Source organism: Tribolium castaneum, chromosome 3, assembly GCF_031307605.1.
Source record: "Tribolium castaneum strain GA2 chromosome 3, icTriCast1.1, whole genome shotgun sequence".
NCBI classification, from domain to species: domain Eukaryota; kingdom Metazoa; phylum Arthropoda; class Insecta; order Coleoptera; family Tenebrionidae; genus Tribolium; species Tribolium castaneum.
Genome location: NC_087396.1, coordinates 15,728,434 through 15,745,087, shown reverse-complemented (window position 1 = coordinate 15,745,087; position 16,654 = coordinate 15,728,434). Strand labels below are relative to the sequence as shown.

Sequence of the window (16,654 nt, the reverse complement as noted above, 5' to 3'; positions counted from 1 at the left end):
TTTTTAAATAAATTATAATTAGTTATTAGAGAAACAGTGTACAGCGTGCTTGAGACAGCTATGTTGGCTGCGCTGTTTACAGTAGTGACTCAAGATGGCTGTCATGCATTTAACTTTTGAATAAATTCAAAATTCTTAATTTCCTGGCGACTATCTACGTTCTTATTAGCATTCCGACCTTTTGCAATGGGAGTCCCGGCATTTTTCCGTTGGCTGAGCCGCAAATACCCTTCAGTGATCGTCCACTGCATCGAACAAAAAGTAAGGTTAAGTCCATCACTCACAAATTTCGAGCCAATTTTCAGGCAGTTGATGTAAATGGGGTCCGGGTTCCAACCAATTCCGCCGAGCCCAACCCCAACGGGGTGGAGTTTGACAATTTGTACCTGGACATGAACGGAATTATCCACCCGTGCACGCATCCAGAGGACCGACCAGCGCCGCGCAATGAAGACGAGATGATGGTCGCGATTTTCGAATGCATCGATCGCATTTTCAACATCGTCCGTCCCAGGAAACTCCTGTACATGGCGATTGACGGAGTTGCCCCACGCGCGAAAATGAACCAGCAGAGATCAAGGCGTTTCCGCGCCGCTAAAGAAACCGTGGAGAAAATTAACGAAATCAAGCGAATTCGGGCCGAGCTGTTGCTGCGAGGGGCGAAGTTGCCGGACGAGAAACCGAAGGAGGAGCACTTTGATTCCAACTGCATCACGCCGGGGACCCCGTTCATGGCGCGGCTTTCTAACTGCCTGCATTATTACATCCACGAGAGGCTGAATAATGACCCAGGGTGGCAGGGGATTAAAGTTATCCTCTCGGATGCGAACGTGCCGGGTGAAGGCGAACACAAAATCATGGATTTTATTAGGCGCCAGAGGGCGCAACCTGACCACGATCCAAACACTCAACACTGCCTTTGTGGTGCCGACGCTGACTTAATCATGTTGGGTTTGGCCACGCATGAGCCCAATTTTACTATAATTAGGGAAGAGTTCAAGCCTAACAAGCCCAGACCTTGTGATATTTGTGGTCAGTTGGGTCACGAAATGAAAGATTGTATAGGTGGCGCTGCTAGTGCTGAGAGCGACACGCAGAAAGTGTTTGCAGAAACGGATTATATTTTTGTTCGTTTGAACGTTTTAAAGGAGTATTTAGAACGCGAATTGCAAATGCCGAATTTACCCTTCAAATACGAGTTTGAGCGGGTTTTAGACGATTGGGTTTTTATGTGCTTTTTTGTTGGTAACGATTTTTTACCACATTTGCCAAGCTTGGAAATTCGGGAAGGGGCAATTGACCGACTAATCAGACTATATAAAGATTGCGTCTATAAAACTGGGGTAAATTTAACGAGTTTTATGTTTGGTTTTTAATTATTGACATTGCAGGGCTGGTTGACAAACAGCGGTGATGTCAACTTGGAGCGCGTTCAGTTGATTATGAGCGAATTGGGCAAAGCTGAGGATGAAATATTTAAAACACGACAACAGAAAGAATTACAGTTTAAGGCGAGAGAAAAGGCGAAAAGACGGAGGAGCGAAGGCTACAACCAGTATAAACCCAACTGGGACTTGGTCAAGAACACGCAGTTTGCTCCTACCGCAAGTTTGCTTTTTTATCGACATAACAAATTTTAATTCGTGTTTTAGGCTTTAGGCCAGGCAAAGCCGGTAGTAAACGCCCGTCATGAGGCTTTTGAAATACGAAAGGCCGGAATGCACACTCAAAAAGCGGGGTTAGAGTCGATGTTAACACCCGTGGATAGTCAGTCAAGTAACCGGGGCCAGAAGCGCCACCATGAGGACGACGATGAAAGTGATGACGACCAGGCTCATGATGAAGTGAGATTATGGGAAGATGGGTTCAAGGATCGTTACTATGAATCAAAATTCGACGTGAATTCTGATAATCTAGATTTTCGGTACTTCAGAAGCGATTGCGTCTTGATAAATTAATTTTTGAATAATTTGTAGAAATAACGTAGCGCTGCATTACGTGAGGGGTTTGTGTTGGGTTTTGCGGTACTATTACCAAGGGTGTGCCTCGTGGAAGTGGTACTATCCCTACCATTATGCCCCATTTGCTTCAGATTTTGTTCACATCGCAGGCTTGAGTACTGAATTTGAGGAAGACTCTGATCCTGTAATAACTTCGTTTTTTCCACAAAACAGTTCAATAATAGTGTAATTTCAGTTCCGACCTCTAGAACAATTAATGGGTGTTTTCCCGGCTGCTAGTAGTAAACATGTTCCTCAACCATGGGCAAAGTTAATGTCAGACCCTGTAGGTACTCTACTTTTTTTAATTAAAACCCATTTATGATTTTGTGTTAGGAATCACCAATTATTGATTTTTATCCCGAAGATTTTAAAATTGACTTAAACGGGAAGAAATTTGCCTGGCAAGGAGTTGCGTTATTGCCTTTTGTTAATGAGGATAGGTTATTTAAGGCCTTAGCTCCATATTATAAAGAGTTATCACCTGAAGAAATTCGGAGAAATGTGCGAGGAGATGATCGGTTGTATGTTGGGGCCAAAAACGCCGGTTATAACCAAATAAAGCAACTGTATGTACAAAAAATCAGTGTGAAAATGGAAGTGCACGTTTCCATTGAGGGAATGCAGGGGACTGTGTTGTTGTCCGATGAATGCGTCGATTATGGAGGGTAAGTAAGATAATTTAAAACAGATATTTGTTTTAAAAATATTAGAAAAGGTGAAAATAAACTAACTAGAAGTAAGTATTAGGCGAAAGGAGATACAAAATATTTTATATTAGACACTTTAAAATTGATGTGAATTTAAATAACTCACTAATAAAAAAATAAATATAAAAATGAGTATAGTGGTAATGCCATCACCCAATTGTTAATTGCTTGGAAAAAAGACAGGAATATTGATTATCAAATTTTTAATAAGCTGAGAAGACGAACACTACTACTTGTTTTGGTTTTTGAACCATGTTTTGAAAAATAGGGAGGTGGTGTGAAAAAATTTATAAGTTTGAATTTTTTTTTATTTTTAATAATTTTTTCCTTATCTTTATTTTTTACAATTACAATTTTATTCTATCTGTTTATCTTGTGTTTAAATACAACTATTTTTTTGACAATGACTCTTTTCGGCAACGGTGCCAAAAAAATAAAGGGATGGCTGCCGACGTTTGTTGTCCGCGCATTTTGCTTCAGGTTCCTTGTTCCTTGTTCTGTCAACAGCATAACTTTACAATGCAAAGATGATAAATAAAATTTGCAACTACTTTTTCAGATAATATTACTTTTTTATATTTTCATACATTGTTTGAGAAATTTTATTAAAGTTTTTTGATGATACTGATAACCCACAAGCTGTTAGAGGTGTTTAACTTGTTTTAAATAAAAGATTCAAACAAAATTGAGGAGGAAACACATGATTCAGAAAAATAACACTAGCACTCCAGATAATGCTGATCAAAAAAAAGGCTTTTTGAAACAAATGTTACATGAATATCCTGAATTAAACGAATAATGATCTAATTTTTTCATCCAATACCGTCATGCTACTTGATACTTTTTTTTTTAAACATAAAGGACTCAATTTTCTGCTCGAACATTTAAAGTACAATGCCTGTACGTAATCGCAAGGTAGCTTTAAAAAATAATAAAAAGAAGGAGAAATAATTTAACATAAGAACAACATAAGAATGGTTAGGTGTAATACATATTTAAACTAGCAATAAGAATTTTAAGATAAGAAACTACAGGTTTGATCTAGAAAAATGTGGAATTAACAGCAGATTTTAAAAATTCTTTGTCAGCAGTGGAGGCACTGCCATTCCATTTTTTTTTTTTTAATTTAGGAGACGTTCTATTCCTGCGTCGTGTCATTCTAGTATTTAGGTATCTCTATAATAAACAAAGTTTCTAATTTTCTAATTTTTTAGTTATTTGGATTCTCCGATTCGCGGTTTGGACGACATCATGAACAACATGGTGTCTTGTGTGAAATACCGCGATCCAAAATACGCTTCCGGCTTCGTATTTCCAGCCAAGAAACTAAAAGGCGCGATCGATCCGCCTCGAGTTTTAAAACCAACAGATTTAGATCCTGTAGCAAGCAGAAACTGGCGACCTATCATTGGAATGGTGCCATCAACAACACGGTAAACTTCATTTAAATTTCGTGCGTAAAAAATTTAACGTCGATGATTTAGAGCCACTTTAGGCGAGGCCGGCCACAGGATGGTGGGTCATCATTTTCCCAAGTCGGGTCCAGGTCCGTACTCGCACGTTCCTCCGCCGTCTAATATGGACAGAAGAAATAACTATCACCAAAATCGCGGCAGTAATTACGGTAAGTACAGATTTGATTGTTTTAAATAAGGGTCACTGGATCGGATTTTGACGATTGATATTGCGAGAAACCCTCACGGCGCTCTGTTGTTGACGGCGGAACAATGGTGGTGAGGGTGGACGGGAGAAGGGTCAATTGTTTGTTTTAATAGGTGATTGGAGGCACGCGTCGTGTCTAGCACGTGACCCCTTCGCATGTTCATTATTATACGATTGCAATTAAATCGGTTTTAAGTCAGTGCACACTGCACTAGCGACGGTTATTGCCCAAATCAGCTAGGTACCGGCGTTTGTTTATGCGTCTAACCAATAAAAGTAAAGGTGGGGGAACGGTGGCGTAATTGGAATGTTTACCGGGGTTGTAGGTGTAACTACTTTGCTTGTTTACAAACAAACTTGCGAATTCATCAACTTTTATTAGTTTGTAAGGTGTAATACGTTCTTTAACTGTTCATGTTAGTGTATCAAATTTCCAAACTTTTCTTACCAAACAGTTAACGGTCTTCGAAAATGAAAATTTTTAAATGTTTTATTACAAATTTTATTACAAATTATTAGATCAATAGTAAAGTATGCATTTGATCTCAGATTGTAATTAAAATACATTTTGTGGATTAGGCCATTCCAGATCTGAATGCTTCATTTAATTATAAATAAATACATTTAAAATTCAATTAATCATTATCAGTATAATTTGTATGGTTCAATAATTTGACGAATTAAAATGTTTTGTTTTTTGATATACTCGCATTATTAATTTGATAATTGTAATTGAAATAATTTTCTAAATACCAAAATAGTAAATTATGAAAGTAAACAGGACTTTTTATGGTGAGAATACAGCCTGTCGTAATAAAGCTCGAAAAGTTTCAAAATGCAATCCTAATGCCAACACAAAGTATATAAGTATTTTTACGAGTATCATAATAAATTGTTAGAAATTAAGTCATAAAGACTCACAAGTCATAATATGGTTATTTAGGTATTCGCGAAGTTCACCTTTGTATTGTTCTCAAGAGTTTTAGCCTAAAAACCTTATTTAAATGTTGATGATAACGAAGATACAATAACTTTTTCTGAAATTTTGGAAACCAATCTATTCATATTAAAAAAATCAAAGGTCCATTGGCGTTAATTTATAAAAACTGTTACAATTGTCATCTAATTAGTTGGAAAAGATTAGTTGACCCATATAACCCGGAAGTTTTTTTGTTGAAATTCTGTTCTAATATAAGTTTAATGGTTTAATGATTCCATTTTTTATTTATGAGATACATGGCTTTTTTTAAAGGACTCAGAGGCACATTACAAAAAATATTATAATATTTTATTCCAAATTCGTAACTTTCTGATCTTTGTACAAGTGTATTTATACGAGAAATTAGAATAAAATTATAAATTGTTATTTAAAACTTAGCTCATACATTTTTTTCACCTACAAAATTTCACTCGCGTTCTAATGGTGCCTAATGTTTATGAAACTATAAAAAGTTTAGATTAGCATTGAACAGAATTCAACATCAACACTTCCAATGTATAATTAGGTGTCCTCACCTATCTAAAAGGAACAACAAACGATTTAAACAGAAATGTTGAAACAGGCGTAAAACGTTAACGTAAAAGGACCACATTTTCAAATATGCTAAAAACATTTTATTAAGACGATTTAAACTTCAACATACTACAGTGTCATAAGATGGTATAAAGATGGTATAATACCATCTTATCTGACATGGTAGAAATTTTGTGGTCAAGAGGATATTAATTAAGAAGAGTTTTTTATAGAATAAAAAACAATTTGATAATATGTAATAATATTTACATGTATTTCAATACGGTTTTTGTTTTTTTAATTTACTAAATATGTATAAAATTATTTTTGTTAGATTTTGTTCTGGAACATTATCAAAAAACTTTCCAGCTTTTAATTTTTCGTCGTTCTGTACCTAAGCTTTTTTATTAGTTTGGAGATTTAGAAACGCGTCGAAATAATGCATTTTTGATGAATGCCGGTCCCATATCACTATTGAACATTATGCGTTGTGTGTGTCTGTGATGTTATCGCGTTCCGTATCTTAATCGGTCCGCTCGGTCGTAATTCGTGGTTCTGCGGGGCCGTCGCATCGTTCGTCCTGAAAACAAGCAATTTGTCGAGCATTGTGCCCTTGTTTGTGGGTGTGACGCAACAATGACACCGTTCTGCCGGCGGCAGAGCGCGTAATTGAAGCTTTTGTGCGGCCGTCAGCACCACTGACACGCCTAATTTGACAATCACCACAACGCCACCGCCCCTAATGCGAAAATAGTTTCGCTTGGCGTCTAGTTTTCCACCGACGGAGATTTTCCAAATTGAACTATTGTCCGGCCGACTGCGAGCAAGATTATTCCGGACGCCGCCGGAGCGGAAAATTCGCGAATTTCCAACACACGTCGGGCTCGAGGAAGGCAATCAACGTGTGCGGTCGAGGGGGTGATTCGATCAAAGGGAAGACACGGTCAAGTAAATTCCGGACTTGATGAAATTTTCGCGGCGGAAGAGTTTATTAGTGCATGAGGATCAATTGCAGGGCACAGTCAAGGAGGGTACTCGAGTTACAACCAGGGGCACAACTCGAGGGGGTACCAGAGTGGGTATGACACAGGGTACAATCAAAGGTACAACCGGAACAACTACCAAAATCGGAACTACAACTCCGACAGGAACGATCCCAGCAGAAGGCCTCCGGGTCCTTACAGGGACGGATATCAGACCTCCAGCTCGAACCCTAACGCAAATAGATACAGCTACAGGAGGTAGAAATTTTCATTTCTACATACTTCTAATTTTATCCGACTTTGTAACTTTTTTAATCACTTAAAAAAATAACTATCCCTTCACTATTTATTTGAGTTAAAATGTATAGTGTAGGTTCATTGAGAGAACAGTATTCTCTTGTTTTGTATGATTATGGTTTTGTACCTTTCTAGCAAAGGCTTAAGGAAAAGAATTGTTGTAGTTTAAAAAGTATGGAATAAACAATATGATTTTAGTATGGTTGTGTTTTATTACGCTATAAAAATTGCATGGTTGCAGAAGAATAGTGGCACTTCCGCTACCGTTGGATCTGATGAAAGAGAAATAAAGGGGTAGGGAGGGGGTTTCGATTTAAGGACTCTTGTCTCAGAAACAAGAGTTCCATGCTAAGAGTGCTCACTCATTGTACGCTTATGGTAATGCGCTTTGTGCGCCACTAAATATTGCAGTTGTAAGCACGTTTTTGACTTTTCGCCTTAGTGCATTTGTGCAAAAATAGGCGCTGTGCTGGGTTTAGTCTTTTGACGAAAAAGGGGGAAATTTCTTTGTTTTTAACCTGGTTTTACATTGCCTTCTAGTAGACACGAAAATTTACCAAAAGCCAAGACTAAAATTACATACTTGATGATTGAATAAAGTAATCTAAATGTAACTTTTTTGTAACACCTTTACAAGAATCTTTATTAATTGACATTTGCCGTTAACGCGATTTGAAACGGTCGATGGCTTTGTCCTTTAACCGAGAATCTGCGGATACCAAAGCCGTGCGCGTTATGGAGGGCCGTCCAGACCCAGGTGACAGCCATTAGCAACATACAATATAGGAATAAATAGTGCATTAGGGCCTTTATGGCGATAAGTACGCGTTATTTTTTAGATTGTCTAGTGTTCGGGTGCAGACAATGGCAAGCGTGGAGTGCAAGAAGGGCCGTTGGTAGTGCTGGCACAATGCCCACTTGAGTTGCATGTAGCTGTAGGTAGCTAAGGAGAGCGGCCACTTGAACTTCTGATGCAGGGTTGTGTTCGGTGGGGCAGCGTGTGGAAAAAATAAATTTTATCGCAACGAATACGGAATATCGCAAATTCGATTTCTGGATCGCGGACGGGATGAGCACGAATAAAGGACGTCACGCGGTTTCCTTTGGGGTGGCATTAAAGATCTCCTGCGGTGGTCCGCGCTCCCACACGACGCAGCGAGCTGCGAACAACGCATTCCTATGCATATGTGGACTTTTTCGATTATTTGGACGCATTCAGATGTGATGTGACTTTGCGCCGGGGGCGATCGAGCGAAATGGCGCTTTCTCAGGCACGGGGGGCCAACGATTTCTCAATTTGATAAGTTTTTTTCCAAATTAGCCAAATTATTTGTTTTACGTCAACTACCACAGTTTATTTCTATTTGTAACCGACATTTTAATATTTTTGCGACAGCTGTATCAAGTTCAAGTAATTAAATTATTGTTAATGTGTTTATTAGAAAGTAATGGAGAATAAAATATCGGTATTAATATTAACGTCTGATAGATCTACAGATAGATAGATAATTTCTTTTTAATGCAAGTATCAAAACTTTGGTAAATCGCAGAGGACATATCAGTGCGCAAAATTTGGGAAATCAATCGAAATCTCGATGTAGTCAGAAGAAATCATTGAAAAATGTGGATATGCAAGTGAGACTAATCTTTTTAAATCCAAATCCTTATAATACGATTGTTTTTTTTTTATTTATCTTTGGAGATTCATTTCATTTGGAAACGCTAACCACTCTAAGTTTTAAAATTCGTGCACTATTAAATATCTATTAGACACAACACGCATAAGACATCGAAGTTGTTTTGAAAATAACGAGGAAATCATAATCAGCAAAAAGGTTATTTGTATTTTATTTAATAATTTACAAAGCATCTGTTTGCGATAAAATGAATAAAATTAAACAGCACAATAGGTTTGGATAAATCATTAACAAAAAATATAATGTTTTGGTGATTGTAATTACTGCTACAAATACGTGAACAAAGATATTTATATAATTAACTGTTTTACGGTATTGCTTTAAATTTGTTGTGGTATTTACAGACTGGCATTTTTGATGTCCATGTAGGGGAAATCACATTTTCGAGCTCTTTTAAATATATTTCTGTGTGTTTCTGATTTATTCATAAAATTTGTAATCTATGTAGGTTTGTAGCTATGTTCAATGATTTAAAATATTCGATAATATTTAATAAATTAATAACTTTTTTACTAAAATAGTATTGTAATAAATAAAAAACGAACATGCGCTGCAGTACTCATAAAAAGTAAAAGACACCAATTAACACAATACAAACTGAAATGCGGAATTTAAATTTTAAGTACCTAAGTACTTAATAATATAATATATATATATATATATATATATATATATATATATATATATATATATATATATATATATATATATATATTCAGTTTGTATTGTGTTAATTGGTATATATATATAGTATTTTCTGTTCGTTTATTGTGTTTTGTGATTTGCATTTCGTTAGGTTTTTGATTCTGCGTTTATTAGTTCTTGTTTTGTGAATCTGTATTTTTTGTAACAACTCATAATTTAAACACTTCGTAACCTCAAAAAATATTTGATAGTTTGTCACCGCTATGCCCCTGCTATGTAAACGTAGTGACAGAAATGTCAGATGACGCACACGCAAACGGAGCTGAGCGCTACCATATATATATATATATATATATATATATATATATATATATATATATATATATATATATATATATATATATATATATATATATATATATATATATATATATATATATATATATATATATATATATATATATAATCTATTCTATGACTACTTACCTATCAACCTGGAAAATTTTCTAATTATGTGAGTGATGGTACATCAGGAATATTACCGAGTTGAAGAAAAAAAGATTTATGTATTTTCATTTGGATCTGACGAAATAAGGGAAACAATCCTATTATACTAAGGCGAAGGACAGTGTCATAACTTAAATAATTTTATTAGGAATTATTTTATAGGAATATTTGATCTCTTTGATAAAATAAAATAAAATGTTTAATGATCTCAATAACTCAGAAGTTTTTATTTAGTATTTTAGTTTCAGATTATTCATATTAAAAAAAATAATTTTTTGAGAAATAATGGACATAACTTGATGAATATTTTTTTCAACTTTGAAATTTCCCTATATGTGGTTTATTTATGAACTTAAAAAAATTATATTGTTTTCATATTTTCTTATAAGGCATTGGCACTTTTGGCAAGTTTCTTAAGGTCGGTTTACATAGGGTTCATTAATTTAATCCGCAATTAAATGCAATTTAATCATGTGACCAAATTATGTATTAAATTTTAATAGAGCTTTTTGTGAACCTGTTTTTAATCTTTTTTTCTTGACAAATAGAAACATTTTGTTGCCAAAACTAAAAAATAGCATTTTGCTTTATGTGGTACTTCTACAGGGTGCTCAAAAATTGGCGAACCAATTAGTGGTACGTTGTTGAGATGCAAGTGCAGATTACGAGAAAAATCTTGAAAAAATTTCTAAATTTATATTTTAAAAAATTTGGACTTACAAACATATTTTGTTAACTTCTTTAGTTTTCATTATTTTTTAATGTTCTCATGTTTTACGCTAACTAATCGTTCTCTAACAAAACGATGAATAATTATTTTTAAATTATTACTATCAGATCTTAGCGTTTTTAGAATTAAAAAAAAATTAAAACTTATCAAAAGAATCGCAATGTGTAGATGTGCCAACGCTGGGAATTATTTTTTAGGAAACCGTTTCAAAAATAATTTATTTTGATTGTTGATCAATTTCTATTGCGGTCACGACTGTTAGACGTTTTATTTAAAATTCGTTATTTATCACTAACTTTAATACAACGGATTTTTTTATTGTTTTTTTTTATGTAAGCAACTTTCTACCATACACAAATGTATGGTAAGTGAGTTGGTTCGGCAGTTTTTGAGCACCCGGTATAGAAATAAAATAAAGTCGAGAGTAAATTATTATATTTGCTTTTTTTTCTGTTGGATTCAAAAGTTTTTTTTAAAATGAGAGGCGCTCGTTTTTACTTTGTATTTTCTCATTTTAACAATTTAACATTATGAACATTTGGTACTACGTATTAGCGTTACAATGTCTAAAAATTTAATTTTGAATTGATTATGAAGCTTCTAAACTCGAATTTATTAGGTATGCATTAAAATTTGGTAAATACGCCATGCTGTGATATTGGTTTACATATTATGTGATAAAACACTTTGGGGTGAATTTTTCAATGTCTCCTAAAGTTCACACAAGAAAAATTTACCTCAAAATTTTGAATTTTAGCAAGTCAGCTTTATTGTTCAACAAATCGCTTTCTAATTTTAATTTATAATGAAAAACAAAGATATTTAAATAATTCTCACGTTTTCATTGTTAAAGTATTTTTTTCTCGCCACAATAATCTTGTTCGAGACATTTATTGCATTAGGAAATTACGAGCAGGATATTAGTATTAGGAAACGTCGCGAAATTTAATTGTCTTTATTGTTTTAGTAATTTTCAGTCCGTAACGACGATTTTAATCGTGATCCCATCTATTAGTGCCGTAGAGCAGTCCTGTCGTAATTCTTCGCTTCATAACCGTTTCATTCTCATCTGGCATTTATCCGGTGACGGGCCGTCAGCTAGACAATAAAGCGATCGTCTTCATAACTGGAGGCGCCTTCGTGTCCAATTCGAATCGCTAATTGCCGGAGAAGGCCCCATTCACCGGCATCCTGCCTCGTCATCCTGTAGGTGTAAGCGTCCTAAGACAAAACGTCGATTGTGGAGGGTCCGAAAGTATCGAGCTGGTGGCGACACTGTGTCGGATGTGTATTGATAGCACCATAAAATGCTGTCCAGCCTCCTGATTGTGACAGTCGAGATTTATCCGACTTTATGTGTGGCGGCGAAACCGCCCACAAAAACGGCCCCTAAAAATACTAATTGTAATTAAAGCCGAAGAAGCTCACATGACAAATGGATGGAATGTAATAATGCACTGTAGCCGATCGAGGGTGGCGGCGCTGCCGGAGCGTCGGGACGCCACTTGACCTAAGCCTCTGATGGTTACTTGGCAACAATTAATCACATCGTATCGTTAGCGTCGGCTTACATGGATCGGGATTTTATTATGTCGAGGCATCGCGAATTATTGACAACGCCAAGGGGCGGAGGCGCAAGGGGGCGCTAAAACAATCTCTGAGATTTCGCAGGTTCAGCATAATCGCTGCTCGCTACCCCAGATAATCCTCTCAATATTAGACTTACCTGTTTATACGCTCAATTTGCTAATACCGAGGATACTGACTCACCCTCGGAAGGGATTTTTGAGCCTGGACCAATACTTATCGCAGCAAATTTCACGAGTTTTTCATATTGATTTTTTGCTGATGTGAACACCAGCATTTATTTACAATTAGTGTGAAATTTTATTAAGAAAAACATTGTTGTCCCTAAATGCAGGGGTGTATTTAGGTCCATTGCCGCTCCGGGCTACTTATAATTTTGGCAGCTCTTGCCTGTGACAACATTAAAAAACATTTATAATGAATAATAAATTGCATAAACCAGTGGGAAAATGGGGATTATTACGTTGTAATATACACATTGAAATCTGATTAAAACAAATTAGTTAATGTGTGTCTGCTTTTAAATTAATTCTTTTTATCTGTGGTAAAGTAGGTATTGTCTACATTTTAAAATTATTTGCTTTGTAAAGTGATATTTTTACTGGCACTGGAAGATACAAAACTGTACAACTTTTTACGATAAAATAAAAAGCTTTATAGAAAACACATATGATATAATTTTTGAGGCTTCTGCAGATTTACTCTAAAATTCAGTAATTATTTTAACTTTTTTCAGTCAGTTTATTTGAATGAAATAGCAAATCCAGTTCAATTCCAGTTGGTACGTTTTTAAAAAATAATAAGTTGAAAAACATAAAGAATTTTTTTCAAATGTACATGCACAAAAATTTTTTTACAGGTATTTTCTGCGATAAAAAATTATTCTGTACTTAAATTATTTACCTATATAAGAAGCTTTTGTTTTTCAAATAACGTAGCCACTTTTGCACTTTATTCTACAATATTCCGTTGTCGCTGATAAAGATACTTTCCTGTATTGTGTGTAAAGTTCTCCAGGCTTTTGCTGCCATTACTCTGTACTTTCTGAATTTTTTGTAGGTAATATGAATTAAAACTATACTTACTGAAAACTTCTTCTTAAATTACTTTAACCAGACAATTAAAGAACTTAAGAAGTATCTAATAAGATACGACAAAAACTATAAATCTGATCAGTTGATTAAAAAAAATGCTCAAAAACCGATGCACGAATTAAAAAAATTCTACGTATTAAACTTATTAATAAATAACGAATTTTACATAAAAGATATGTGTGGCAACGTTGTCTGACAGTTGTGATCGCAATAGCATTTGATCAACAATAAAAATATATTATTTTTTAAACAGTCTTTTAGGAAATAATTGTCAGTGTTGGCTACAAATTGTGATTTTTTGATGAATTTTATTTTTTTTAATTAAAAAAATTGCTAAAGTTTGATAGTTAATTTACTAATAACACTATAGTTTACAACATTTTTTACCAATAGATGAAACCACAGAATAACTAACTCTTTAGGGCCGGTTTACAGAAAGTGAAATTAAGGTTTAATTTGGAATTAAACTAATTCGAATTAAGTTGCCATTTAAAATGCATTGAAAAATGTCAAGTTAATCGCGAATTAAATTTTAATTGCGATTAAAACGTTCTATAAACCGGCCCTAAGTCTGATACTGAAGTCGAAAAAACTTAAGACGTCAAGTTTTTTAATTATTATTCATTCTAAAGTAACAGTATTTAACAATTTTTGCAACATCAAAAATGTTACAGAGTCAGTTTATCTTAATGTAAACTAGTTGTAAACAAATAAAATATTCCTATCCCAAAAACCTTAATACCTCTCTTCATAAGACTAAATCTTGATGGAAACATTCACCTTGTTCAGCGCTTAAACTTTCCAGGTTTTGTTAGGATAATTTAAGCACAAACATAGAAAAAGTTGTTTGGGCTTAATTTACATTCACCGGATGATATTATAAAGTAAATAAAATATTTAATAATTTGTTTATCGCGTTATAACGAATGTCAAAGACACCACAAAAAAATTGATTCAAAACTTTTGAAAAATTAAAAATGACATTATTTCATTTTTTGCATTGATTAATTTCTCTCATTATAACCAGCAGTAATCACCTAACATATTTTTTTTCAACCGTACTGTAATGAACATTTTACTTTCATATTATTCATGCCGGAAAGTACCATTTTACCGGACTAGTCCGCTGGATAATTGTTCCCGGACTAGTGCGGTAAAAACCAGAAAATGAATTCACATTCACTTTAGATATTTTAAAGCAAATAAAAGGTTTAACCATTAGTTTATCACAAAAACAATGAAAAAATAAAATAAAAAAATAATTCGGTAAAAAGAGACATTGGCATTTCTATAGTTTTAAAACAGCTAATATTTACGTACCTATTATTTTTTTAAATCACAATATTTTTTATATCTAAAAATATTTTTGCTGTTCTAGGCTATTGTTTTTTTACATATTATGGACCTTTTTATGTAAATGTAAATAAAAATAAAGGTTAATTATCAAAATATACCTACTAGATATTGTTGGCATAATTTCAAATTTGGTTTTTTTCTACTTTAGTATAGGTAGTATAAAACGTTAATTAATTGGTTTTATGGTTCCCCTGGTACATTAAACACAATGTGGCTAATAGGACATAATCCGAGCAGTTTATTGTATTGATTTATTAAATTTTTCGTCCAAATCTCGAAGAAATGTGAATACTGATTCGTATTTCAAACATTCAAACACAAAATCACCATAAAAGCGCAAACTTTTGAACAGTTCGGGATTTTATACTTCCGTTTTTCAAAGCCCTGTTAAAATCGACGTTTCGGTAATAAGACTCCGTCGGAAGCGCATTGGCACGTCTGTCAGGGTCGATGTGAGGGCGCATTCAAATGCACCCCTTTACTTGATCGTTGTCGTATTCTGTCGCCTTGAGATGCAGGGGTGAAAGCAATGAATATTATATTAACAAACTTCCCATCACTGCAAATTTGTTTATTGTCACAACCACCCGACAATTACACCCCATGCCAAGTGCTTGGTCTTGAGCATCACTCCAACGCAACGCTTAGCCTTAGAAGAATGGAGACGAGGGAAATTTGGGAGTTTCAATACTACCTCATACCTGGCATAAATATTTTAGTTCCTTATTTATTTTTTTGGATCTCTACTATCGACCCAGCAGGCTACGTAAATTGCGGCAAAAAGAAAATGGAAAAATTATTGTGAAAGGAGGAGCACAGCGACAATTGGCAATTTGTCAGCAATTAAAACAAGAGATCATTAAATCAGTGGCGGTGGTGAGTCGCTTTTGTTAGGTCACGTATGACCCCTTGTGCATAGGGCTGGGCCCCTCCTCGGTCCCTCGTCCTTATCTGCTCTTTGGCACGGCCTGCTCTCCTCTTCAGAGGCGTCCCCGGCTTTAAAAATTTCGCCGTGCACATTTTTAGAGGCAAATGAATTCAAAAGAATAAATTAACGAAAAAAATTAGTACTTTTTTTTCATTATTTTGTTAAAAAACAAGACGCCTTTAGAGGCGTCCCCGGCTTTAAAATTTCGCTGTGCACAGTTTTAGAGGCAAAAGAATAAATTAAGAAAAAGATTTAGTACTTATTTTTCAATTTTCTATTAAAAAACCAAAACTTGTGTCGTGTTTAATAAAATTTAATTACCAATTCCAGAATCGTAAATTATCTTAATTTTATATTTTACAAAAAAGTGCTTCAAAAATGATTTCTTTTAAACAAACTGACACCTGCCATTCCACTTTCCACGTTCCTAATCTCACGAGACACTCATTTACTGAAGAATAATAAAGTGACATTAATGCGTCTCGAATCGCGGCTAATAACCCATCCCGCCCAAATTCCACGCTTTCATAGTTGAAAATTGGCTAGGATTTTCCGGCGGGTGGTCGCCACTCACCAACGCGAGATACCATAATTGAATTAATTGTGACTTTTCCAACGGACCTGCACACATTTTAATTCTCTAATATTAACTGACACCTCCAACAATAGAACCGTTTAATGCCCAATGCGACGGCCCTGGCTCGTGTAAACACACCCTTAAGACCTGTCAACTCTGTTGACGTCTATTGTCATCACCAGTTAAACATCTCCCAGTCGGCCAAAGCAGTTTTCGAGATGTAGAAATTTAATGAACGAATTTTTTCAAGTCATGCTTCGTCGTGGGTGGCTGCTGGACCATGGGTGGTACTTTTGCTCAATGGGAGGAAAGGTGGCGCTATTAACGAGGAATTTACAATGTCAGGGCACTACCAATATTGTTCTCCT

At 34.9% G+C, this 16,654-nt stretch overlaps 1 protein-coding gene across 1 annotated transcript; it reads left to right on the top strand.

The window, feature by feature from the left end:
- Positions 1-57: 57 nt before the first annotated feature.
- Positions 58-7,365, top strand: Rat1 (Rat1 5'-3' exoribonuclease). Its single transcript, XM_008197439.3, has 10 exons — positions 58-261; positions 306-1,343; positions 1,392-1,604; positions 1,653-1,924; positions 1,977-2,145; positions 2,197-2,286; positions 2,337-2,668; positions 3,925-4,143; positions 4,195-4,334; positions 6,901-7,365. The coding sequence occupies exons 1-10, from the start codon at positions 187-189 to the stop codon at positions 7,128-7,130; spliced, it is 2,778 nt and encodes a 925-aa protein (XP_008195661.1). The 5' UTR covers positions 58-186; the 3' UTR covers positions 7,131-7,365.
- Positions 7,366-16,654: the final 9,289 nt, after the last annotated feature.